The following is a 26,935-nucleotide window of genomic DNA, read 5'->3' on the forward strand; positions in this document are numbered from 1 at the left end:
TACAGAGATTCGGCGTGTCATCAAAAACTTTGGCAAACTTCGACAGATGTGTGGTGGGAAGTGTGCTGACTGGCTGCAATACGGCCTGGCATGGGAACACCAATGCCTTTGAGCAGAAGATCCTACAAAAGGTAGTGGATTCGACCCAGTACATCACGAGTAAAACCCTCCCAACCATTGAGCACATATATATGAAACTTCGCCATAAAAAAGCAGCATCCATCATCAAAGATCCTCACCACTCAGGCCAGGCTTTTTTCTCGCTGCTGCCATCATGTAGATTAGTGGTCGCCAACCCGATGATCGCAATCGACCGGTTGATCTTTGAGACTTTCCCTGTAGATAACAAAAAAAAATCAAAAATAAATACGCCAGTACTGTTGTAATGTGAGCATTATAAAAATAAGTAATACAAATTAGGATAATGGTAATATAGCAATACTTTCGCTACTGAAAGCTGTTTGTAAAGAGAGATTGTTTCTGGGTTGCGGGGTTTTAGTTCCGTTCTTTCTGCCCAGTGCGCGTGTGTAGCTCTCCCACCATGCACCATGGTTTCAGCGTAGCTTGTGCTGCATCAAAGTGACCAATTAGATTAGATAAGAGTACAGACTGTCGCAAACATCAATATACAGCACTCGCTCGTGATATCCTGATAGCATGGCGGAGGCTCCACGAAAGAAGGTGATGAATCCCTGGATGTAATGCAAACAGCTCAGCTTGTTATATTGTCAGAATGGCTTTGCAGTATTTTACAACAAAGGAGGACTTCCTCACTCTTTTGCAATTAAAGGAGAGAACGAGAGGTGAGGATATTTACAATGAGTTTAAAAAATATGTCCGTGAAAATTGACATCCCCATTCATAAACTGGTGACAAGTACAACTGATGGGGCCTCAGCAATGCATGGTGTGCACATGGTTTTATAGCACTAAAAGTCAGTGCCTACTTCGGGTCAACTTATCTATGTGAAATTGCATTTTCACAGAATGAAAATTATTAAATCTAAGTACAGGAGCTGTCTTACTGACAGACACCTCACAGACTGTCTCAGACTGGCTGTCTGTAGTTATGAGCCAAATTTCAGGGAAGTAGCAGAAAGTATTCAGCCCCAGTCATCACACTGAGTGCAACAGTCAATTTTTATTGATTTATTTTTTGTGTTGAAATAAAACTAAATAATGAAACTTAGAATTAAAGGTGTGAAGTATTGTAATATTCTTAAAGAAAGACAGCCATGGCCTGTTTGATATGGTAGTTACAGTGTTTTCTTGTTTGAATTAATTTGAAAGTTTGACAAAAGTATTTTGTGTAATTCAAATACAATTAGCCTAAATTAAAGGCCTCTAATTGGAAGTACAATCTGAGCTGTTTTTTCTCTAAATGAGTAGGTAGATCTTGCCTTTCACTTGGGCTTAAAAAGGTTGGTGACCACTAATGTAGATGGTACAAGTACCTCAGGACTCGCACCACCAGGGTCAAGAATAGTTACTATCCCTCAACCATCAAGCTCTTGAACAAAAGGGGCTAACTACACTTATTCTACTTCTGGTGTTCCCACAACCAATTACCTCACTTTAAGGACTCTTTATCTTGTTATTTCACGCTCATTATTTATTGCTATTTATTTATATCGGCATTTGCAGTTTGTTGTCTATTGATCCTGTTTACAGTTACTATTCTATAGATTTGCTAAGTATGCCCACAAAAAAAGAATCTCAGGGTTGTATGTGGTGGCATGTATGTACTCTAATAATAAATTTTAACTTGAACTTTGAAATAACATATAATTGTTTCTCTAAGTGGTTGGATGTACAAGGATCAATGTGTTTTGAATTTGGCAGAAACCAGCATGTTCTCAATTTAATTAAACTGTTATGGTAGTATTAGTTTCACGTTGAGAAGATTAGGGTTCACTGGCCTACATCCTACTCTGTGCTGCCTGTTTTTATGGTTAATTTAGCAGCAGGGAAGACACACTCAAAATCAACCTCTGTTTTAGATATATTCTTCAGCTCTCCCTTCGAGTTGCAACACAACAGGGAGCAGGATGGAATTCTCTTACCCTGCAAAACCTATCCCGGGACACCTGGCTTTATGTTTAGGTAACACATTTCAGGCCGAGACCCTTCGTCGACTGCACCTCTTCCTACAGATGCTGCCTGGCCTGCTGCGTTCACCAGCAACTTTGATGTGAGTTGCTTGAATTTCCAGCATCTGCAGAATTCCTGTTGTTTATGTTTAGGTACCTGGCTGTTATGTTTAAGTCAGATACTGAAATCAACGAGTCTAAGTTGTGCCAGCCACACACTTTAATTAATTCTGTTCTTTCACATCTGAACTTTTCCTCTGGTCTACGGTGGTGGTCCAGCAATGCCTTTCACGGCATGCTGACAAAACCAAGTTAGCTAGTTAACCCATGTATGTAGTTTGTTCACGTGATTATAGACAATTAATTTGCTGCCAAGCTATATTATATACACCCAGTATTAACGCATTTTCAATAAATCTATGCATTGGGTGGACAATTTGGATTACAGAAGTTCACAGGATTGTGATCACCTGATTTAGAAATTAATGTTCATGGGACAGCTTTCTCTGCACCATGCAACCATGCAAAGAGGCTTATTTTTTAAGTGGAATTGTGAAATGTTGTAGAGTATTTATCGTACAGGTTGAGTAACTCACTAAATTTGTTCCATGTATTTTGTGTCAATAGCACACCTAATCACACAGTACCCGGACAAGGTGCAGATAGTTATAGGAAGGACTTTGAAAATCTGGTTGAATGGTGCTACAGCAACATTCTCTCACTCAAAGTCAGCAAAGCTAAATAGTTGATTATTGTCTACAGGAGGAGGAATCCATGAACCAATCCTCATTAGAGGATCGGAGGTGGAGAGGGTTAGTAACTTCAAATTCCTTGGCATTACCATTTCTGTCATGGGACCAAGCACGCAAGTGTTGTTACAAAGAAGACGCGGCAGTGCCTCTACTTCCTTTGAAGGTGGCACAGATTCAGTATATCATCTAAGACTTTGACAAACAGCTATAGATCCACAGTGGAGAGTATCCTGATTGGTTGTATCATGACCTGATATTGAAACACCAATGCCCAAGAATGGAAAAGTCTACAAAATTTTGTGAGTACAGAAGATACATCACAGGAAAAGCATTCCCCTCCCAATTACAAGGAACGCTGCCACAAGAAAACAGCATCCATTATCAAGGACCCTCACCATAAGACCATAAGACATAGGAGCAGAATTAGAGCATTTGGTCCATTGAGTCTGCTGTGTCATTTCATCATGGCTGATCCAATTTTCCTCTCAACCCCAAATCCCTGCCTTACCCCCGTGTTCATTCATGCTCTGACCAATCAAGATTTTATCAACCTCTGCCTTAAATATAAAGATGTGGCCTCCAAAACTGACTGTGGCAAAAATTTCCGCAGATTCATCACACTCCAGCTCAAGAAATTCCTCCTCATCTCTGTTCTAAAAGGATGTGCCTCTATTCTGAGGCTGTGTCCTCCGCTCTTAGACTCTCCCATCGTAGGAAACATCTTGTCCACATCCACTCTATGAGGACTTTCACCAATTGATAGGTTTCAATGAGGTCACCCCTCATTCTTCTGAATTCTAGTGAATACAACTCCAGAGCCATCAAATGTTTTTCATATGACAAGTCATTGAATCCGGGAATCATTTTCTTGAACCTCTTTAGAACCCTCTCCAGTTTCATCATATCTTTTCTAAGATAAAGGGCCCAAACCAGTTCATAATACTCCAAGTGAGGCCCTCCACTGCTTTATAAAGTTTCAATGTTACATCTTTGCTTTTACATTCAAGTCTCATTGAAATGAATGCTAGCATCACATTTGTCTTCCTCACCACAGCCTCAACCTGTAAGTTAACCTTCAGGGAATCCTGCACAAGGACTCCCAATTCCTCTCGCAACTCGTTTTTTGTATTTTCTCTCCATTTAGAAAAATAGTCAACCCTTTCATTCCTTGTAACAAAGCACATGACTGTATTCCATCTGCCATTTCTTTGCCCATTCTCCTACTCTGTGTAAGTCCTGCTGAAGGTTCTCTACTTCCCCAAAACTACCTGCCCCTGCACCCATCTTCATATCATCGGCAAATTTTGTAACAAAGTCATCAATTCCGACAAGCTAATCCTTGGCATATAAAGCAAGAAGTATCGATCCCAATACAGACCCCTATGGAGCACCAATAGTCAATGGCAGCCAGTGAGAAAAGTTTCCCTTCATTCCTATTTTGCCTCCAGTCAATCAGCCACTGCTTTATCCATGCTTGAATCTTTCTCGTAACACCATGCGCTCACAACTTGTTAAGCAGCCTCATGTGGCACCTTGTCAAAGGCTTTCTGAAAATCCAAGTACACAGCATCAACCGATTCTCCTTTGTCTATCCTACTTGTTATTTCCTCAAGGAATTCCAACAGATTTGTCTGGTAAGATTTTTCCTTGAGGAAACCATGCTGACAACAGCCTATTTTGTCAAGTACCCTGAGACCTCATCCTCAATAATCGACTCCAACATCTTCCCAACCACAGAGATGGTCTATAATTTCCTTTCTTCTGCCTCTCTCCCTCCTTGAAGAGTAGAGTGACATTTGTAATTTTCCAGTCTTGTGGACTCATTCCAGAACCTAGTGATTCTTGAAAGATCATTTACTGATCTTCAGCCACCTCTTTCAGAACCCTGGGGTGTACACCATCTGGTCCAGGTAACTTATCTACCTTCAGACTTTTCAGTTTCCCAAGAACCTTCTCTCTAGTTATGGTAACTTCTCACACTTCATGCCCCCTGATACCTGGAACTTCCACCATACTGCTAGTGTCTTCCACAGTGAAGACTGATGCATCATACAGGCTATGCTACCTTGTCACTGTTGCCATTAGTAAGGGGGTACAGGAGCCTTAGGTCTCACGCCACCAGATTCAGAAACAGTTATACCAGGCTCCTGGACAATTGTGGATCACCTCAATCACTTCATCACTGAACTGATTCCACAACCTATGGACTCCTTTTCAAGGAGTCTACAACTCATGTTTTCAATATTATTAATTTACTATTTATTTTTTGGTATTATTTGATCTCTTTGTATTTGCACAGTTGGTGTTCTTTTGCACATTGTCAATCTGTGTGTGTGTAGTTTTTTTATTGATTCTATTGCTTTTCTTTCTTCTACTCCGAATGCCCACAAGAAAATGAATCTCAGGGTAGTATATGTTGACATATGTACATACGTCGGTAATAAATTTACTTTGAACTTGGAGCTTGTATAGTTTTATAAGCTCCAAATTTCCATCCTTGTCCCTCTTCTATTCTCCATTGATATACAATATGTTGCCTCCTATTCATACACTGTGACTGTGGTACAATACATTGCTGTGTTTTCATCGGCATTTTTCATGATTGGAAGGTTTCCTTGCTTTTCACATTAACAATGACTTTTCAATTACAAAGATTTGTGCTATTCTATATTTAAAACTTCAAGTTTTAAATGAATCCTTCAATGCTATAGTTGGTAGAATATTCGCACCACTGCTAACGCTGGACAATGATGCTGAAACATTGATAGCTAAGTTCAATGAAATGATGACAGAAACAGCTAATGAGATATTTGGAAAACACCGCTGGAAAATTCAATCCTGGGTAACAGAGGAGATCCTGAAAAGTCAGCATTGGAGGACAGATCATAACCAACCTTAGGTTTACCAATGACACTGATAGGCCGGCAGGAAGTGAGGATGAATTGGCTTGCCTTGTGAACCATCTGGACAATATGCTTACCAGATATGGCATGGAGATCAGGTCAGAGAAAACCAAGCTGATGAGAAACAGTGAGGAACCAATCACGACAAAAGTCACAGTCAGTGAACAAGAACTAGTGACTGTCAAACGGTTCAGTATCTTGGCGCCATAATCACCCAAGAAGGATAAAAACCTGAAGCCCTTACAAGGACAGCCCAAACAACAGCAACACTGGCTAAAATAAAATCAATCTGAAGAGACAATAACGTCGTGCTCAGATCCAAGTTGAAACTCCTGCATGCACTTGTGCTCTCCATCTTCTTGGATGAATGTGAATCATGGACTTTGACAGCAGAACTGGAAAGGAAGATCCAGGCAGTAGAAATGAGATGCTTCAGAAGACTCCTCGGCGTCTCCTATACAGACCACGTCTCAAATGATGAAGCACAAAGAACCATCACTCTGCACATGAGTCACTACGAAGATCTACTGTCCACAGTAAAGATGAGGAAACTGAGATGGTGTGGCCACATAACAAGATCAAGTGGACTCTCAAAGACTATTCTTCAGGGAACAGTGCAGGGGAAAAGAAAGGGCAGAGAGAGGAAGAAGTGGGCAGATAACATTGCAGAGTGGACCGGAGAGAGCTTTGCCACAACCCAGGCACTCACCCACAACTGTGAGAGATGGAGGCAACTGGTGCAGCGCTCGTCTGTACAGCACCCCTACGAGCCAGGCAGGTTGCAGGATCCCTGACCGTAACTGTAACACTTAAAACATTGTAGTAGATTCATGTCTCAAGATTGTTTAATGTCATTTCATGTACAGAAGTGTCAAGAAGAATGGAAATAATTGTAACTCCAGATGCAATGCGGCACAGAAAAACACGAAAGATAAAGAACAGTATAATAACTAAAAACAATAAATATAAATACGTAAGATAGCTTACATACATCAATTGATTATATGTCCATAAACTGACAGTAGGCTGTACGTAAGGCAACTAACAGGAAATAAACTAATGGTGGAGTTAGTGGGAGGAGGTGTTGATAATCCTTACTGCTTGGAGAAAGTACCTCATGGTCCTGGCATGGATGCTATCTAGCTTCCACCCTGATAGGACTGGAAGAAACAATCCATGGGCAGGGTGGGTGGGATCCTTCATGATGCTACTGGCCCTTTACCGGCACCTTTCTGTATATATGTCTCTGAAGGTGGGTAGGCTGGTGCCAGTGATGCATTGGGCAGTTTTGAATACCTGTTATAGAGCATTCCTGATGGCACAGTACATTTTCTGTACCAAGCAGTGATACAGTTTGTTAGGGTGCTCTCTACTGGGCATCTGTAGAATGAAGTGAGTGTGGTCCAAAATACAGCTCTTTTCAGCCACCTCAGAAAGTAGAGGCATTGATGAGCTCTCTTGTTGGTGTAGGGTGTGTTCTGGGACCGTGAAATTTTGTGTGTGATGTGGACTTCCAGGAGTTTGAAACTGCTTACAGTTTCCTGATGCTCACTAGTCTTGATGAAGGGTCTCAGCCCGAAACGTTGACTGTTTAACCTTTTCCATAGATGCTGCCTGGCCGGCTAAGTTCCTTCAGCATTTGTGGGTGTTGCTTGGATTTCCAGCCTCTGTAGATTTTCTTGTTTACAGTTTCCACTGCCGATGTAAAAGGGTGTGTGAGTGGTGCATGTTCTCCTAAAGTCGATAACCATCTCCTTTATCTTGTTGACATTAAGGAAGAGGTTATTTGCCTGTCGCCAGGCCTCGAGCTCTTCCAGGTTATTCAGTTAACCTATCTACTTTATTTCTTCCAAAACATATAATTGCAAAGTTCTCTATGTTGCTGCATAACTCTGCAAACCAAAAATCAAAGTTCTGTTACTGGAGTTTCCCTAGACTGAGATTAAATATTGCAGCAAAATCAGTGGCTGTTTCATCATTGACCTCTGCCAGTACGGAATCGTCAAGAAAAAGTTTTAATTTTAATCCCTGTCCTTCACAACTTTATATAATTCTTCATTTTCAAAAAAAATCAATTCTTCAAAATGATTTTATAGTCTCTGCCTAATAACTCTCAAGGTGAAAGAAATTCTGATAAATTACCTTTTCACTCTTCTTGGAAAATTATAAATCTGAAGCTAGTGTATTATGTATTCACTAATTGGATGGTACAGAGTGTATGGAGTCAGGTTGGAACGATGTAAGCGTTGGAGTGTCCTAAGGATCAGTTCTTCACCTTCAATTAGTTACAATTTTCATTAATAACTTTGAGAAGTGTTGGATGGGTATGTGCGGCAGAGCATAAAAGTGTCCAATTTGCTGATGATTGAAAGTAGGTGGGAGAGCATGTTATCACATGGATACAGTGGGATATCAGGAGGGTGAGTGAGTTGATATAAACTTGTCAAATGGAATCTACTGCAGGAAGCAGTAAAATTGTGTGAATGAATGGATTTATTTTAAATTCTGAATGAATTGAATTATGAATGAATTTATTTAAAATCTTATATCCATCCCACAATCTGAGGAAGTAAAAATCTTTGCATTATGACTCCATCACAAAGTGCAGACATGTGAATTTATAAGTCTAATGGCCTGTAGAAAGAAGCTGTCCCGTAGCCTGTTGGTCCTGACTTTAATGCTGTGGTACCGTTTGCCAGACGGAAGCAGTTGAAACAGTTTATGGTTGGGGTGACTGGTGTCGTCGATGGTCTTCCAGGCCTTCTTTATGCACCTGATGCTATAAATGTCCTGAATGGAGGGAAGTTCACATCCACCATTCTCTGCAGTGCCCAGCGATCAAAGTTGGTGTAGTTCCCATACCAGGTGGTGATACAGCCAGTCAGGATGCTTTCAGTGGTGTGAAAGGTAGTTGGACAGGTACATAGATAAGAAAAGTTTAGAGGAATATTGGCCAAACAGGATTAGTTTGGATGGGAATCTTGTTCGCGCCACAACCACGGATTTGGCAGCGCATCAGATTCGGCAATTGCACTTGTGAATATGCACGTGTCAGCTAACAATTACTTCACTATGATAATATTTAACTCCACTCATTCCATCATAGTATTTGTCAAGATTTGGACATGGCTACGCTTCATTATCTACATTCCGCCTTGCCTGAGAAATTGGACTATCGAGTCAACTGACTCTAAAGATTAGCGGTATTCATGTTATTCTTAGTTGTTCTTTTCAGCCACAGTGTCAGCTTCGTTTTCCATTTGAGTGTTTTAGTCAACGGCCCTGTTTGGCCTAGCGCTTATTGTTTTCTTTTTCCCTTTAACATTGTTCACATTAAAGTCTGTGGAATATCGACCAGTCTCAGTGTCTCTCTCTCCATACTTGGGCCATGTTCCCACCAGGTGACAGGTCAACATGGACCAGTCAAACTTTAGGGCTTTTTCTGTGACTCAGTATAGAAAGAATCAAAAGGAGAAATGGGGAGAGACTGTAAATGAGTGGAAAACAGGACACTTTTGTTCACAAAACACAAAATGTTAGTATGTAAATGAAACAAATAATTAAGAAGTCAAATGTCACTTCACCCTCTATTGTGAGCAAGCTGGAGTTTAAACATTGACCATCATTACAGTTAAGTTTATATTCTTTGGAGTTTAGAAGAATAGTAGGTGATTTTACTGAAACGAATAAAAACCTAATGGGGCAAGACAAGGTAAATGTTAAGATTACTTCACTTGTGAGAGATTCTTGAATGCAGGGACATAGTAAAAAGGAGCAGTCATTTAAAACCAAGGTGGGTAGGAATTTATTCTGACTAAGAGTGGTGAATCCTTTGAACTCCTGGAATTCTCTAATCTAGAGAACTATGGAGAAATTCAAAGAAGGGGTAGATGATTTTTGAAAGATGAAGAACGGAGGTCTATGGGGAACTGGTACAGAAGAGTTGAGGTCTATGGTGAATCAGCCATGATATTTTGTGTGAAGGTGCAAGGAGGCCTTCTGCTGTTCCTCTTTTTATTTTGTTCTTATTCTTCTTTTCTAACTTTGTATATATAGTCTAAATCTTTTACTAACAAGCTGTGTTATGCTGAGAAAGAAACATTTTCGTGAGTACTTTCTTTGTAATACAACCTCCCACTTCTACTAAATTTCTGGTGAAGTTTTGTTGTTACTTTTCCATGGTTGAGAAATCATCTTTATGATAACGTGCCATAGGTCTACACAATATTCTAAAAGTGTTCCAGTCTATATTTTCTACAAGTTCAACATTACTTCATATTTAAGGAACTCAGGATCTTATTTACCTTTTCATAATGCTTTTGCTACACTCTTTAAAATCCTTTTAATACTTCCCTTTTCCAATAATTTAAATGATTAACATTTAGAGATACTTCTGCACGTTTTCGGAAATTATACAGCTTAACCTCATTGCATCAACATACCTCACCCACGTTTATCTTTACTCTTCTAGTTGAGTTGCTGCTAGATTACCGTCATTAGTAAACCTAAATAAGTGCCAAGAACTTTGATTTACACCCAGAAATAAAATCCGCAGAGAACCAATTCTGCTGGGATGAAAGTTTGCCAACTCCTTCTGTGAACAGCAATTTGCCAGGATCACTGTGCCTGGTACAGTCAGGGGATGCCTGTGTGCAGCAAGTTATTTTGAGATCTGTATTGGAACCACTTTATGATGTTTTGGCTTGGATGCCTGGAAGACTAAAACATATCTGAATGAATGTGGGATGCCTCCTAATTCACACATGGTTAAGATACTATATATTGCATTGTAAAATTTGAACATCTGGTGTCAACTCCAACAGAGTGAACAGACAAAAGTTAATTCTACTTGCTATAAAGATCCTTCTGCAGAAAAACAGAGGGAAAGAGTCAGAATTTGGTTTGCAAAGTAATATGGTTTTGCTTCCAAAAAGTCTGCCACAATTTCTTTAGATCACCTTGCATCCCAGACGTGGTTTAGTACGACCCACTCCTTTCTCCATCATACTCTTACATGTCCACTCTGACATTACCTTTTCCCTCACCATTGATGTCTCTTATCATCACTGTACTCCCCTTCTCATCTCTATTGTCTGATTACAAACAGCATTCAGGACAGCCGCCAGGTTTTCCACACACAGCCTAGCAACTTCCCAAAGCATCTTTAATAATACCAATAACACAAGAAAGTCTGCTGATGTTGCCGATCCAGAGCAAGAAGGGTCTCAGCCCGAAACATCAACTGTTTATTCATTTCCATAGAGGCTGCCTGACCCGCTGAGTTCCTCCAGCACTTTTGTATGTGTTGCTTTAATAACCTCAGTGACATACACCACATGAGCATATTCCTTAGCAGGAGCCAACCGTATCTCCAGTTTATCCCCATCACCACCAGAAAGAATGTTTGAAATCAGCTGTATCACCTGATGTGAACAAAAGCCTGACACCATTGTGCTTTGGACCTCTTTCAGGGACAATGGAGTATTCACAAGTCTGGAGCTAACAAAGCAACAGCCAGTGTGTCTATTATGATTAACAGTTGGGCTTCATCTGTGATAGGATGTTGCTGACAAAACCTTCATAGAAAATTGGCACAGGACCTGTGTTGCATCGGTTTGACATGCCTTCTTGGTGCTAAAGAATTCCTTGGCCTAACTGGTATTAAAAAGTGAAATATCTATTCTGTTGGAGCATGTGGGCAGCGACTTGAAAGTTGGTCTCAAATGCCACAAAACTTCTGGCTTGACATCACCACAGTTTCATTAGGAGTGAATTCACCTCTGAAGTGAAAACTAGTAGCCTTATAGCAAATGAATACAGCTTTGGGCATGGAAGGAAATTTGCACCCAAATTGTACTTGATATTGAATTGCTTAGGATATAGTTCAAGATTCCAGTAAAAAAATTTATCATTATAAATGGAACATTTCATGAACCAACAGTTCTGCAGTCTAATAGGATGTAATTGTTGCTGATTTTTGTCGTCTGAAGTATTTGTGGGTGGCAAACCTGCAACTTCAATCAGATGAAAATTGATTTTTCACCAAAAATAACCATTATCAATAAGGATTCATTCTTTTTGTGCATCATCTGAAATTGACATAGAACTATATTGAACTTGTAATTACTTTCATTGCAAATTGGAGTCTGTTTTTAATAAGCTGAAGATCTTTCAGTGTGAAAATCTTTCATAATGTGCCTACTGACAGCGTGTGTACAAGTTGAGGAACTTTGCCCCTAACCATTGCAAAACCAAACACTCGCTGTGTTGACGACATGCAAGTTGGCTTGATTTTGTTTTGTCGATGATGTAGTCTGCTGAATATTCTTAAAATAATGCAAAATACAGCAGAAAATGTTTAAATTTTCTGATGAAAGGTTTTAGACCTGAAATGTCAGCTTCGTTTCTCATTCTACAATTGCTGCCTGACTTGCTGAGTATTTCTTGCATTTTCAGTTTTTATTTCAATTTCCCACTTTTTTTCTTGATTCAGAGATTCAAGCTTAGCAACTAGCTTCTAATTTCACTAGGATATGAATCGCTTTCTCTTTACCTTGCAAAATACAGAAAGATAGTAGATTACTGCATGCACGCCATCATCCCTTTGTTGGATTTGTTTCATAAAACAACTAAATTATAGAAAGTGATCCTCAATCCTGGATTAAAAATGCAAACCCCATGAGAGCTCCTGCAATATGCACACGTGCAGTTAAGGGGGAAACTCAGGGGGCTTGTAATTAAGTGTTAAACCTGTTTAACATGAGGTAGGCAACAGATGGACTGACCAATTAATCATGTAATTTTGAGATCTGATAGAAATTTCATCTGGGATTTAGGTGGGATCAGCATGTAAAATTACTCCTGACTTTAACAGAAAATCAGATTTGATTAATGTATATTTCAGAAAGCCATCATTTACAATATAGCACCCTGTCAATGTATCCCAGCAATGTTCTGTAAACATATCTTTCATGTGCAATACAGGTTGAATACCCTTATTCAAAAATCCAAAATCTGAAAACTTCTGCAATCAAAAATTTATTTGAGTGCTAACGTGACATCAGAAGTGGAAAATTCAACAAGGACCAGGGAAGGCTCCAAGGTGATGTGCAGGTCTCTGAAATATCGAAAAACACTGCATAAAGCAAAAAATGAAGATCTTGAATGTGTATTGAAAAAGTGGATTCCTCAGCATTGGAGGAAACATATGCTGATCGTGAAACAATCAAAGATTTGTCATGATGAACTGAAAATTGAAGGCAATTGTGAATATTCAGCAGGCTGTTTGCAGAATTTTAAGAAAAGGCGCAGCATTAAATTTTTAAATATCTGTGGTGATAAAGTGTCTGCTGAAGCAACCAAGAAATTCATTGATGAGTTTACCATGATCGTTACTAGTGAAAATCTAACACCAGAACAAGTGTACAATGTAGATAGTTTTTATATCTTACTTAAAAGCTAAAAAAAAGTAAAATACAGGTACAGTGTATTGTAACATTTTCATCAAGACACTTAATCATAGGTGGCAACTGAAAGCCTACCGTAGTTTAATGTTGTTCAATTGCTGATGCTGGTATTCTCCCAATGCTGCTGTAATCCTGAACACATCATATATTAATTATATTAATAGGATATAGTAATTTTTACATATGTGTGATGAACAAGTATAAGACAAAGGCTGCTTACAGGAAGCACATAAATTCAAAGTCAGAAATGATGGTTACCCCAACCTATCTCATTATATACTGCAAAATCTGAAAAAAACATTCAAAATCCGAAACACTTCCAGCCTCAAGCATTTTTGTCAAAGGATAACTTGTATATATATTTATGACAAATAGCCAGAGGTGTGCTTCTCCCTAGCCATTGTGTCTTTATCCATCTTTTCCTCTGCAATGTACCGTCGCCATAGATAATGGAATCCCCTGGTACTTCAAGGAAGTGCCCTTATGTGCAAACCTAGAATGTGATTCTTAGTTGGTTCTTTGAAAATGGTCATTGTAACAGCTGGACCTATTCATGTTCCTATACAAAGGAGGTAACTGGATATTTAGAAAATGGAATACGGACCAGATATTGAACTTTTAAGAGAATTTTGGTAGGTACATGGCTGGGAGGGGTATGAAGGTCTATGGTCCTGGTGCAAGTTGATAGGACTACGCAGAATAATAATTGGCATGTGCTGGATGGACTGCAGAGCCTGTTTCTGTGCTGTAGTGTTCCATGACTCGATAATTACAGCTATATAGGACCCTGGTCAGACCCCAGTTGGAATACTGTGCTCAGTTCTGGTCACCTCACAACAGGAAGGTTGTGGAAACCATAGAAAGGGTGCAGAGGAGATTTACAAGGATGTTGCCTGTATTGGGGAGCATGCCTTATGAGGATAGCTTGGGTGAACTTGGTCTTTTGTCCTTGGAGCGTAGTAGGATGAGAGGTGACCTGATAGAGGTGTATAAGATGATGAGAGGCATTGATCCGGTGGATAGTCAGAGGCTTTTTCCCAGGGCTGAAATGCCTAACCCAAGAGGACACAGTTTTAAGGTGCTTGGAAGTAGATACAGAGGAGATGTCAAGGCTAAGTATTTTAAACAAAGCGTAGTGAGTGCGTGGAATGGGCTGCCAACGACAGTGGTGGAGGTGGATACATTAGGGTTCTTTAAAAGGCTCCTGGATAAATACATGGAGCTTAGAAAAATAGAGGACTATGGGTAACCCTAGGTAATTTCTAAAGTCGGTACATGTTCAGCACAGAATTGTGGGCTGAAGGTCCTGTATTGTGCTGTAGGTTTTCTTTGTTCTATGTTTCTAATTCTATATTCTCTTTTCTGCAACTTATTCAAGAAAGATAGACATAGGTTTGACTTGTCTTCTGAGACCTTGTTTGTTCAAAGGACCTGAAAATGCCTTTGATCCTTAATAGCATTGCATACTGTAGCCATGAATTTAACTTTTGACCCATAGCAGAGTGTTGTACTCAATAGTTACAATCACCTTAAAAAACACATGCACAAAGTATGGGTGATTTAATGAATATCAACAGTATGAGAACTTTCATTATTACCTTAAGTGTATTATTCCAGTGTGACTGGCTGAATTTTGTTGTGCTTTGTGTTTAATGGGCACCTCAGAATTAGTATCAGCTAACTGAAAAGAGAGTGACAATGTTCACAAGGGTCTGTATTTATTAACATAACACTAAATGAAGCACTTCAATAGAAAAGACAATCTAGTGTTTATGGTACTCTTGGCAGAGACGAACAGAGTTAACAACAGAAGCCTCTTTAAATGATTATTTGACCTCCTATAAATGTAATTTTCTAACTGCCGGTTCTAACAGCAGTGCCACAGAGATTAGCACATCTGGCTGAAGTGATGATGCTTCAATATCACACTACATATAACTTCAGTGGTTGACAGCCAGCAAAGAAACAGACATACTGATATGAGCTGCAGAGTTGCTTCTTGATCTCTGCCACATTTGGTTAGGAATGGCAGGGAGAGCTCCAGAATTGGTGTTAGTTCTTCAGAACTGGTGATCAAAGAATTATCCATTGCAAACAGCATCTCCTGCTAGAAAAGGTAACTGAGTGAATAAGATACAAACTGAATTCAGCTGATATGCTGCCAGTACTCAAGAAGATTGCTGATACTGTCGAACTCTCATTAGGAGAATGTACACGGTACATTTGATGAGTTGTGCAAGAATTTAAATGGCTGCCTTTTGAAAGGCCACATGCAGACAAACATTATGAGCATGTGATAGTCTATGGCCACTCAATATTTTTATTGGTGGATTATTGAAGAGATCCATTCTCCTGCTGCCGTCCCCTCACGACTGTGCTGCAACACACAGCTCGAACCACATCAACAAGTTCGCCGATAACACGACTGTGGTGGGTCTCATCAGCAAGAACAATGAGTCAGCATACAGAGAGGAGGTGCAGCGGCTAATGGACAACCTGTCTCTGAATGTGAACAAAACAAAAGAGGTGGTTGTTGACTTTAGGAGGACACGGAACGATCACTCTCCGCTGAACATGGACAACTCCTCATTAGAGATCGTTAAGAGCACCAAATTTCTTGGTGTTCACCTGGCAGAGAATCTCACCTGGTCCCTCAACACCAGCTCCATAGCAAAGAAAGCCCAACAGTGTCTCTACTTTCTGCGTAGGCTGAGAAAAGTCCATCTCCCGCCCCCTCATCCTCACCACATTCTACAGAGGTTGTATTGAGAGCATCCTGAGCAGCTGTATCACTGCCTGGTGCGGGAATTGCACCATCTCGTATCACAAGACCCTGCAGCAGATAGTGAGGTCAGCTGAGAAGATCATCGGGGTCTCTCTTCTCACCATTAGAGACATTTACACCACACACTGCATCCGTAAAGCAAACAGCATTATGAAGGACCCCACGCACCCCTCATACAAACTCTTCTCCCTCCTGCCATCTGGCAAAAGGCACCAAAGTATTCAGGCTCTCACGACCAGACTATGTAACAGTTTCTTCCCCCAACTCATCTGACTCCTCAATACCCAAAGCCTGGACTGACACCAACCTACTGCCCTCTACTGTGCCTATTGTCTTGTTTATTATTTATTGTAATGCCTGCACTGTTTTGTGCACTTTATGCATTCCTGGGTAGGTCTGTAGTCTAGTGTAGTTTTGTGTTATTTTACGTAGTTCAGTGTAGTTTTTGTATTGTTCATGTAGCATCATGGTCCTGAAGAACATAATCTCGTTTTTACTGTGTACTGTACCAGCAATTATGGTCGAAATGACAATAAAAAGTGACTTGACTTGACCACAACCCTGCCTACTTGGATAAGGTGATGTACTTGTGGCTGACCCATGTAGCCCGGAATGAGAATCAAATCCTTCGGGCAAAGAAGGGAAAAACATTGTGATGGGAATAATATTATTTAGCATTGTATTATAATGTGCAAAGTTGTACACGAGAAAAGAAATGAATGTAATGATTGTTCACCAATGTCATTAATAAAAGATTTAAGCTAATGGTTTGAAAGTAATTCAACTTTGGACATATTTTAGATGTGTTAAGGAATGGATATAAATATTTTAATAGTGTAATGATCCCTTTATAAATAATAAGTTTAATATGAGTTCTAGAGATATTGTCTTTATTATGACATTTGGAATATTTGCATCATGGTTCTAGTTTCTAATGCAGTAATAACTGGAGTTCAGGATTATTAAAGGGGCTTACTAGCTTTTAATAAAAATCCAATGGGTACCAGTGCTTGAACTGTTAGACTCTGCTCCCCTGAGTGTAGAGACATTTTTATCTATGGGATTACATAACCACTACAACTGGTTTAAGTCACAGGATATATGTTTGAATGCTCTCCTTTCTTCCTCAGAGGATATGTGGAATGCAGCCAGTAACCGCAAGGCAGCCAGTAACTGCAAGTTTAATCTGCTGCTGACTTTCAATAGGTGTCCTCCAGGTGTCAGAATTTGCATGTGAACTGCTGAAGTAATTCCAAGTAGCAATAAAAAAAACTTTCAAAAGTGCCTAACTTTTGAGCAGAACTTTAGGGGGATAAAGTAACTTCAACAAGCTTGATAAATCTTCAAATACATCATGGTTTTGAAACTGAAGTTAGGTCGTAAGCTAGCCCATGGTCATCAGATGTCATGGAAAAAGGGATCTTAGGAGTATAGTAGTATTTGGAATGGTCTTTCTAGGCATAAAAATGTTTATAAACTACCAAGGAAACTGTGCTTTTGGGAGGAGAGAAGGTGGTGGTCATATTTTTAACAACTGCCGCCATTTGTTGGTTCTTACTTGACATAGGCCAAAGCCTGTACTTTCCCCTTGCACTATTCCAGCGGCTCAATTTAATTTTGAGATTAATTGACTTGGAGTTAAAGATTCTAGGATTATCGCATGGCACAGAGTGAGCCAAGAGGAAATGGATCATGAGGTCTTGCAAAGGAAAAGTATGGTTGTGGCCTGTGTTAAGAAAAATGTAACGAATTGCCTCCTACTTGTTTTTAAATAGCTTAAAGGTCTTTAAACTGCCATTAAGTATCTTTGCCAAAGAGATTTGAAAACAATTTGTTTCAAACTATTAAAAAGAATAAAAATCATTAAAATATAAAAGAATAAATATAATATTAACCCTTAAATATTCAAATTAATTAATATGGCAAGATCATTAAAACATTAAAATAAACTGACTGCTTTTATACATTTCTATTTTTACTCAAGGTTAATGGATCCCATTAAAGTGAATGCAATTGTTTTCATTTATTTGTGCCCGTCATGACAATTTGCGCTCCTATGCCCTGATCAGCTATTAAGGTCACCGTCACTGGCCTAGTTTACTCACCTCCCACCCCTGCCCTCCCCCACCCCGTAGATCTAGCCCTGTGACTTGCCATATTTTCATTTGCTTGTTGGTATGTAGGAACATTTACATTTGACAACGGGTGGCATCTGAGACCTGGGGCCTCCAGAACTCCTGACTATAACCAGGACAGGTTCATCACTGAAATGTGGCACAACGACACTTCAGCACAATATTGAAGATGCAGATGAAACTTTCAAATTTCCATAACTTCAAATCCAGCCACGCTGAATATAAACCACAAAATGATTGTTAAGTATGTTGCACAAATATACAATACAATGGAACAATGTATTGTTTGCCACTACACATATTTAGTGTTCATAGAACACAAATAAAGGACGCTAACCTTACCTGACTCTTGCTGGCGATGAGTTATGTGAGGCAGTCAGGAATTAGGAGCAAATCAGATATTGCACTGGAAAGGTCAAATGCTAAAGGCTGAATCAAAGTCTCTAGGTCATGTCCTCAGCAGACAGCATAGAGCTTTAGTAAATATTTTCCAGCCAACAGAATAGTCTGGAAAGGAAATTGTGCTGATGCAAGCCCCTTGGGTGGGGGGGCGGGAGATGAAGGGAGGGTTTGTGGTGGGGGTGGGTAGCAGTTCAACTCCATGAAGGTTACTTCCCCAGACAATTCCCCCTCGTAGAGGAAGCTGAAGTGCACCCAGTGTGGGTCACCTGGCAGCAAGATCAGAACCTACCTGAGCCCACAGACCAAGCTTAAGGCATATTCACAGGAAGGAGGACAGGTCAGTCCTGTGCTGCAGTTCTTATTTTATCTGCCTTTGAATAATTTTGTTCCGGTATTCCCCATTGTTAGAAATTAAGGCAAGGCCAAAGAAATCAGCCGTTTTATAAGGCTTTCTAAAACCAGGCAAGCTTCCCCTTTCCACTTAGAAACACAAGAGCAACATTACAATTTGTTTGTGCAACCAAGTCAGACTGCAATGCAGACTGCTGACAGTCAAATGCAATTGACTTGGAAATTTGCTCTGATTCATGAAGCTGTTCTGCAGTTGAGAGTAAGCTCTGTACTACAGGTCAGTGTGCTTGACATGTTCATGCCCCAAGGGTCGCTGCAGGCTAGTATTGCTCTCATGGGACTCCTCTGAACAGCATAGCAGTTGTCATCAAATGTATAATGCTACAGCTGTAATTTCTAAATTTAATAGTTATCAAACTCTGTTCGTGTTATTGCACTTCTTATCTATTTTCAACAGAATGCATCACTATTGTGTTCCATCGCTAACATTGGCATCATGAAATTAACACCAAAACACTACTGAAGACGGGGTAGTACAAAGGATTCAAAGTGCATTTATTATCAAAATATGTATAAATTATACAACCTTGCGATTCATCTGCTTGCAGACAGCAACAAACCACGAAACCCAAAAGAAGGGTTTAGGGGAAATTATAGAGAGAGTAACACACCATAAAATGTGCATCTATGGAAATAAATAATCAGTCGAGTCGGTGTTTCAGGCCGAGACCCTTCTTCGGGACTGGGAAGTAGAGAGTTAGTTCCAGGGAGTAGCATCAAGGCAGCTGATGACTCTGATGTGTGCAGGGCAACAACGATGCATTGAATCAGATCAGAGGAACAGAAGATTTTTCAATAAAAGAGACATTGGACTTTAGGCAACAGTATAGACAGGATTAGGCAAGGACAGGATATGGAAAGGGGCAGGCAAGACAAGGGGAGGCTTAAGGCAAGGATACAGTAGTGATTTTTACTGTGTGCATTAATTACAGGAGACCAGTTATGACAGAGGTAGAGGATAGGAAGGACTGAGTTATACAAGGTGGGAGATGGGAAGACAGAAGAAGAAGAATGTTCTGGTAGTAATGATGAAGGGTCTCAGTCTGAAACATCAATTACCTGCTGAATTCCTCCAGCATTTTGTGGTGGTTGTTCAGATAGTAGCAAGTTGTGAATACATAGAACATAAATTTATTGTCTAGGCACAACCACCTTGACTATAGTCAGAACTTGCTCCACTGGATCGATGTGATCAGATTTAGCTTTTGTGAACTGGATTTCTGACCATCATTTAGAACTCTGAATATCTTTATCTCCTCTGGCTGTCTCATATTGGCACATTTCTACATAATGATTTTGTGACCCTGGCTTGGTAGTAGCTCATTTCAACATGACCTGATCCAATGATGAACACGATAAGCCCACACAAGAGATCAGAGGGCATACTGAATGTTTGATGTGGAAGATTGATGTAACTTGGAGCAAACATGTAGTTAGACAGGTTGGGGTGCAAAGCTTAAGTAGCTCTGGTTATTCTGTATGAATCTGTATAAAGCTAGGCACATTTGAAAGTTAAACCGCAGCCTTTAGTGAAGTGTCATGCATATGAGGTGAGGTTAATAAACAGGAGGTATAATGCAAGAATTGTAGTGGTAATGGTAAAAGAGAATAAGTAATTCCTGAAGATTCACAAACTGCTTTCAAATATTGATGAATTTCTCCAAGGAGGATCCCATGAATCTAAATAGCTGAAGAGGGGTATGGTTATTGTAGAATGTTGCAACATGGTTATTAGAATTCTAACTGTTCTAGCTGCTTTTATAGATGGTAATGTGAAAATGTGCTTTATACGTTATCTTACTATGCTTACAGTGCAAACTTATCTTGATGTCTTACAAATTTCACCCTGGATTTTTTGATCATGAAAGTGCACCAGTAAAAGGAAGCAATAAGATTATCATCTATAACCTTATCCTTCATTACTTGCACTAAACATGCAATGTTAGAACACTTGTGTGTATGCTTCTCTTCAAAACACTTTGTTCTGTTGAAGTTAATCACTTTAGCCTATAGATAAAACCTGTGTCATTGCACTAGACAGCAGGCTTGTCTGGATGTTAAAAACGTTTGTACTGAAGTTCTATTTCCTGGAATGCAAAACTTGTTGCTTCCTTGAATTTTTATGCTTTGTGGGGTTTTTTTGTTGGTCCTTTCATGAATTAAATCCACCACCCAGTTGACTTCTATTCCAGCTGGGACAAAATTTGGATGCCCTTTGACGGTATTCATAGCTCAGAGATCTAAGGACTGGAGCCATACTTAATGACCTTTTTTGATTCTCTAAATCTTCCAAGAGTAAACACTACCTGCAGCAGTCACATTGACAACAACTGTCAAGTAACACTTCATAGCACAAACACACAGAGACCCAAATGTCCCATGAGCAGGCAGCAAAATGGGCCTTTGAATACCAGCAGCTTAATGCTAAGGGAACACCCTTTGACCCCTGGAGAATTTAAATTTGATGTTCCCTTATTTTGGGTGATTGGTTTCTTTGAAAATGCTTGTTTTATTGAAATGCATTAAATGTGAGAGAAGATGGTGCTACATGTTCTATGGCTCAGCTTAATGTGACATGTGATGTTTGGTAAGTAGCTAAAGCCTCATACTGAATTCTTTGGTACATTTTGATTTCAGCTTTAGTAGATCAGATCACCACTACTGCCACATTACTCTGATTAGAACTGAACAAAGCTGGATAAAGGGCACCATCTTCATGCATCAGATTGCTTCAAATACAAGCACATTTATCACCACATTCATCTTCCTCCACCGTATTCAAAAAAAAATCATCTGACTATTCTTTATTTCCTCTAAGAACTTGCCAGTCGCATTCAGTTTTGTAAGGTTCAATCAGACACACGTACGTGCTTGCTGAGGAAGAAGGAAATGAGTATCCCAGTTTTCTTCACACTGCGGAAAATGAGATGCACAGGCTTATCTGCAAGTGCAGACTATGCTAGCCTAACCACATGAGAGGCTTTGACTGGAGAACTTGGATATGCTCCTCTTAACTCAAAATCATACAATCTGTCAAAGCAGCATATATTTAAGAGTCATTAAAGATGATGTTCTGATGGGACAAAGTTGACCATAATAACATTAGCAGAAGATTGTTTCATTTGCTCTGATGTGCAGCATGGAAATTGCCCTTACTTAGGAGGAAAAGCAGTGGCTTCTAGTGAAAACACAGTGTGAAGTTTTGCAGGGAGGAAACTGCTAAAGCCCATTGTCGCCAGCTGAAACAAAGTATAAGCTGGAAGTCAAAGATCAGTGTCCTCCTCTCTATGTTCTGTTGAGGGGTTGATATACAAATCTCTCTCCATCCCGTGGTTTCAACACCAAGTACTTCAGATTTTGCCTCTACCTTATGGGACTGGAGTAGTGTGTGTATGCAGTCCACTGCTGTATGGAGTGATTGCAAGGAATTCATAGGTAAATAAACAAGGATGTAAAGAATACTTCAATGGCTGAGATGCTCCAATTTGAAGAAAAGATTAAATGCAATGGAAAGTTGGTGTTCTAGGTCATGAGCCTGTGTCAGGGGTCATGAGTGGTTTTCCCACCGCCCCACTCATGACCCCTGTCACCAGTAGCTTGTGACAAATTCCATTCCCCAACCCTCTTCACCCTCTTCCCATCATGCCCCGCTATTGATATTCCTTTCCATTTGCGATCCTCACTGTTGGTTTTAATCCCCTCCCTGGCTTCAAAATTCACCTATATGTCCCTCACCCATATACTTCTGATGACAGCTTTATCAAACACTATCCACTCTCCTGGTTACAACAGCAGAGACCCCAGCTCACCCTTGAGCCTTGCTACTGATCTCCTACTGTTTTCCAATTGACTCCACAAACTCCAGTCTTTTCTCCCCCTTGACATCCCCATACTTTCCTTCCACTGTTTCTACCTACTCTCCTGCAGAATTCAGACTCGACTGCTTTCCCCTGTGTATTCTTCATTGTCGAAGCATATTATGTAACGCCTGTTCATTAGCGTACGATGCACTGGAATTTGCAGCAGGGTTCTCTGAAATAAAGCACTCATTATCTGTTGGCAATGAGTTTGATATGCCTTAATAAATGCTCGTAATGACAATAGGTCTTGATTTACTGATTAAGGTCAATGTGGAGGTGTTTCTAAATGTCATTCCCAGCGTAGTGGTGGATGGAGATATTTGGACCTTAGAGATGGCATTACACAAATATTTGATGGGTTCTCATCAACTCTTACATAAAGCTAGATATAAGAGAGTATCATTGCTGTGTATAACTGTTGTAAGCGGCAAATAGAGATTTGGTAAGTATTCCAATCAAAAGAGGGGCAGATTCCAATTGGTACTTCACATTTTTGTATTTACAGCTTTTATTGCTTGCCAACAGTACTACAATTACACTTGTCCTATAGATCAGTTTGTCTCATTACTTGTCCTTAATGCCTTCCAAATCCCTAACTTTCATTTGTTTTTCTTTGTTGCATTCTCAGGTCCTCCCCTGCCTTGCTCCACTGCTTCATCGACCCCGGTGGAGCAGTACATCTCCCCTCCCCCTCCTCCTGAAGTCAACGAGAGCCAGCGAAGGTTGCTCAGCAATAAGATGACCCAGTCGAACCCAGATTCTGACTCTGATGAGGAGTTTGTCCCCAATTCTTTCTTAGTTAAAACTGACTCTGGAAGCCTGTATGTTCCCACAAATGGTAAGTTGATTTTTACTGTATTTGCCTTACTTGAAGTTAACTTGCCTTCTGTTCTGATGCCGTGCTCATAGAATAGCAAGTAACGCAAAATACGAAATTATTATTAACCTCAAATAATTCCAGTAAACTGCGAGTCTACATTGTGATTTTATGTTAACTAGTTGGCTGCAGTCTTTCAAAATTAGAAAGTGAACTAATAAATTAGAATAGTTTTGTTGCCTTGCATAAATGTACCTTCTTATGTTGATTTTAAACTGAATTCATTCTAGTGTTGCACATTTGTCTTCTATGACATTTCCTCAGCACTTCTTACAGTTTTAAGGAAAGAGCAGTGACGTACCAAGTGCTTAATTTTCAAAAGTTGCTGTTGCAGAAAACCACAAGACCTTTGATCCACTTTAAGCAGATTATTGGTTGGTTTGGGCAATTAATTTGATGCTTCTAAACAGGTTCACATTGGAAATATGAATTAGTTATTTTTCTGGTTTATACTATCAATAACAATTTGCAATTTTCACGTTCTTCCTGTGTAAAAGTGAGCCTCTTAATGCACAAGTTCTTAGATATCAGCATGTTAACTTTCGAAAAGGAATTGAAGGGAAAAGACATCATAACAATGATTGTATAATTATTGTATTTTGTAGAAATTTCATATGCACATAGAGGCATCATATCTGCTACACTTTAATGCTTCAACATGACTTATTTGACTTCTGAGCTGGACCCTGGATGCCTTTAGGTTCTGAAAGGGTTGATACAGAGGACAAAGTGCTTTTCTTTTAATGGCTGCGTGACTGGTTCCCAGTAATAGGGCAAGCAATAATCTACACTCTAAGGATCATGGTAATACCTCAAAAAAAGTGGACAAGACTGTGAAGAATTTAAATTTGAGGATAATGGCACAGATATGGAAATCTGTGTTGCTGGACAAAGATAAATGGGTTTGTGGAGCCTGTTCAGGGTAAGAGCGGGCAGCAAGTCCCGGAATAGATTATGTTTTGAAAGATGATGAGAAGAAATTTTGAAAAGTGAAACCTTGAGGTGAAAGCAATCTGTGAAAGAAGTTTTCATGAGTGATGGAGTGATATCCATAGGAGCTTGAGATTAAAAAGCTCTGCTAAATTGAACTGAATGCCAAGATTGAGCACCAAGGTCCTCAGATTGAATAAACAGCCAGAAAGATCTGTGACTGCTGATATTAGCTTGAACCGAACAAGATGCTGATGTTAAACTGCGGGGAAGCACCACAGGCCAAGTCCTGACATTAGACAAGAAATTGATACAACCTTGCTCTATAAATTTATTCTAGGTTCCTGATATATACCTCCCACCTCCCATGCAGTAAGACTCCACTAATAAGACTTTCAAAATAACCAGGCTATGTTTTTTGTGTTGTGGTTGAAAGATAAATATTGGCCAGAACATTGTGAAACTCTGTATTCTGCACATTTTCTGCTTATCTCAAATGAAATTTGCTAAATTATCTCTGATCCAAATATCCAGAATCTCATGTTTTATCAGTGCAATGGAAAATAGCAGGCACTATGGAACCACATAAGACACCTATTATTATTTTCTGAAGAGAAGGGAAGAACATTTCCAGGAGACATGAGAATAAATTGGAAAAAGATAAAGCAGTATTTTTATTAATAATTCAGCTCAAGAGTAGAAAGGCATCACAGGGTTCTTCACAGAGCTATTGTTTATAAAGAACAGTGGAAACCTTGGATTGGATGGACTCTGTGATGAACCTAGTGCATGAATCTACCATGGTACTCCAGACCCTTATCATCGTAAGTCTCATTCTTTCAAAGTTCAAAGTAAATTTATTATCAAAGTACATAAAGTATACGTCACCGTATATAACCCTGAATTAATTTTCTTGTCGGCATTCTCAATATATCTATAGAATAATAACTATAACAGAACTATAACAAAAAGACCACCCAACTTGGGCATTCAGCCAGACTGCAGTAGACAATATACTGTGCAAATACAAAAAGAACTAATAATAATAAATAAATAAGCAATAAATGTCAAGAACATGAGATGAAGTGGCCTTGAATGTGAGTCCATGGGTTATGGGGACATTTCAATGATGGGACAAGTGAAGTTGAGTGAAGTCATCCCCTTTGATTCAAGAGTCTGATGGTTGAGGGGTAATAACTGATCCTGAACCTGGTGGTGTGAGTCCTGAGGCTCCTGTACCTTCTTCCTGATGGCAGCAGAAAGAAGGGAGCATGTCCTGGGTGGTGGTGATCCATTAAAGCCCTCAATACAATATATCCATGTCAATAGTGCAGTAAGTCTGTGGTCATAGTAATACCTATACTGATGCAAGTTGCCAACATTATCCATTGGGGAAGAATTCAGCTTTCCAAATAATTGCTCCGGCATTGGAATTATTAAGATATTGTTCCTTTGATATCATTTTATTTTTGATCTATAGATTTTAGAATTCCCTTTTAAGCAGGAAGATATACTTTAACTGCTAGTTCTGAGGAACTCTCCATGAATTATAACTCATTAAAGTAAATTTTATGGCATGAGTTACCACCTATTAACTCAATGCAAAAAGAATGAAACATCCCTATGAAATTATTGAATCCAACACCAGAGATTTACTTAATTGATTTTTATAGAGGTCAATACTTGACCAGAATGATTGGGAGGCACTTATACTAAATTATAGGTCAGCATTAATTTGACTATTTAGTATTTTATTCATCTTCGTGTCCATTTTTTCTTTTATCATACGTTACTGAATTAAAATCTATTTTTCTTTAATTCATCTTGAAATTTAATATTTCAAAGTATCCTTATAAATGTTTTTAAAACATTGACTCTTAAAAATTGACTTCTGGAAATCATGAATTTAAAAAAATATATATTTCTCTGGTCATATTATTTCTAAAATGGAAACATACAGATACCATTGATAGTAATTTGGGCTGGAGTAGATTTGAATTAGGAGATTTCATCCCATACTGAAAGAAAACAATCTCCTGTTCATTCTTGCTTTTCTTTGGAAAAGTTCCCTGATATTGTTGTCCTCGAATCTTCAGAAAATCATTCCGCAAATGGAATCACCTAAAGGTTGCTGACCAGAATAACCATAACCTCCAGAACCACAGACGACAAGTTTGGGTCAGCCAATAGAATTCAAACAATCTCATAAACGATCTTGCCCAGTTTCAAGTTTGTGTTTAGTTTGTAAAAGCTGGCATTTACAAGCTTCACAAGACCCAGCAGGTAGAGAGATATGAAGGCTGAATCCTTCAAATATGTGCCTGT

The 26,935-nt window shown here is 39.4% G+C and overlaps 1 protein-coding gene across 4 annotated transcripts in view; it reads left to right on the forward strand.

Annotated features, from left to right (window-relative positions):
• Nucleotides 1–26,935, forward strand: part of tenm4 (teneurin transmembrane protein 4) — an 806,559-nt gene that overhangs the window by 490,717 nt on the left and 288,907 nt on the right. For all 4 annotated transcript variants that reach the window (XM_063053966.1, XM_063053965.1, XM_063053964.1 and 1 more), the window contains exon 4: nucleotides 23,432–23,641. In XM_063053966.1, the coding sequence (XP_062910036.1) occupies nucleotides 23,432–23,641 (210 nt within the window). The remainder of the gene's footprint in view (nucleotides 1–23,431; nucleotides 23,642–26,935) is intronic.

Source organism: Mobula hypostoma, chromosome 7 (genome assembly GCF_963921235.1).
Source record: "Mobula hypostoma chromosome 7, sMobHyp1.1, whole genome shotgun sequence".
In the NCBI taxonomy this organism is placed as follows: domain Eukaryota; kingdom Metazoa; phylum Chordata; class Chondrichthyes; order Myliobatiformes; family Myliobatidae; genus Mobula; species Mobula hypostoma.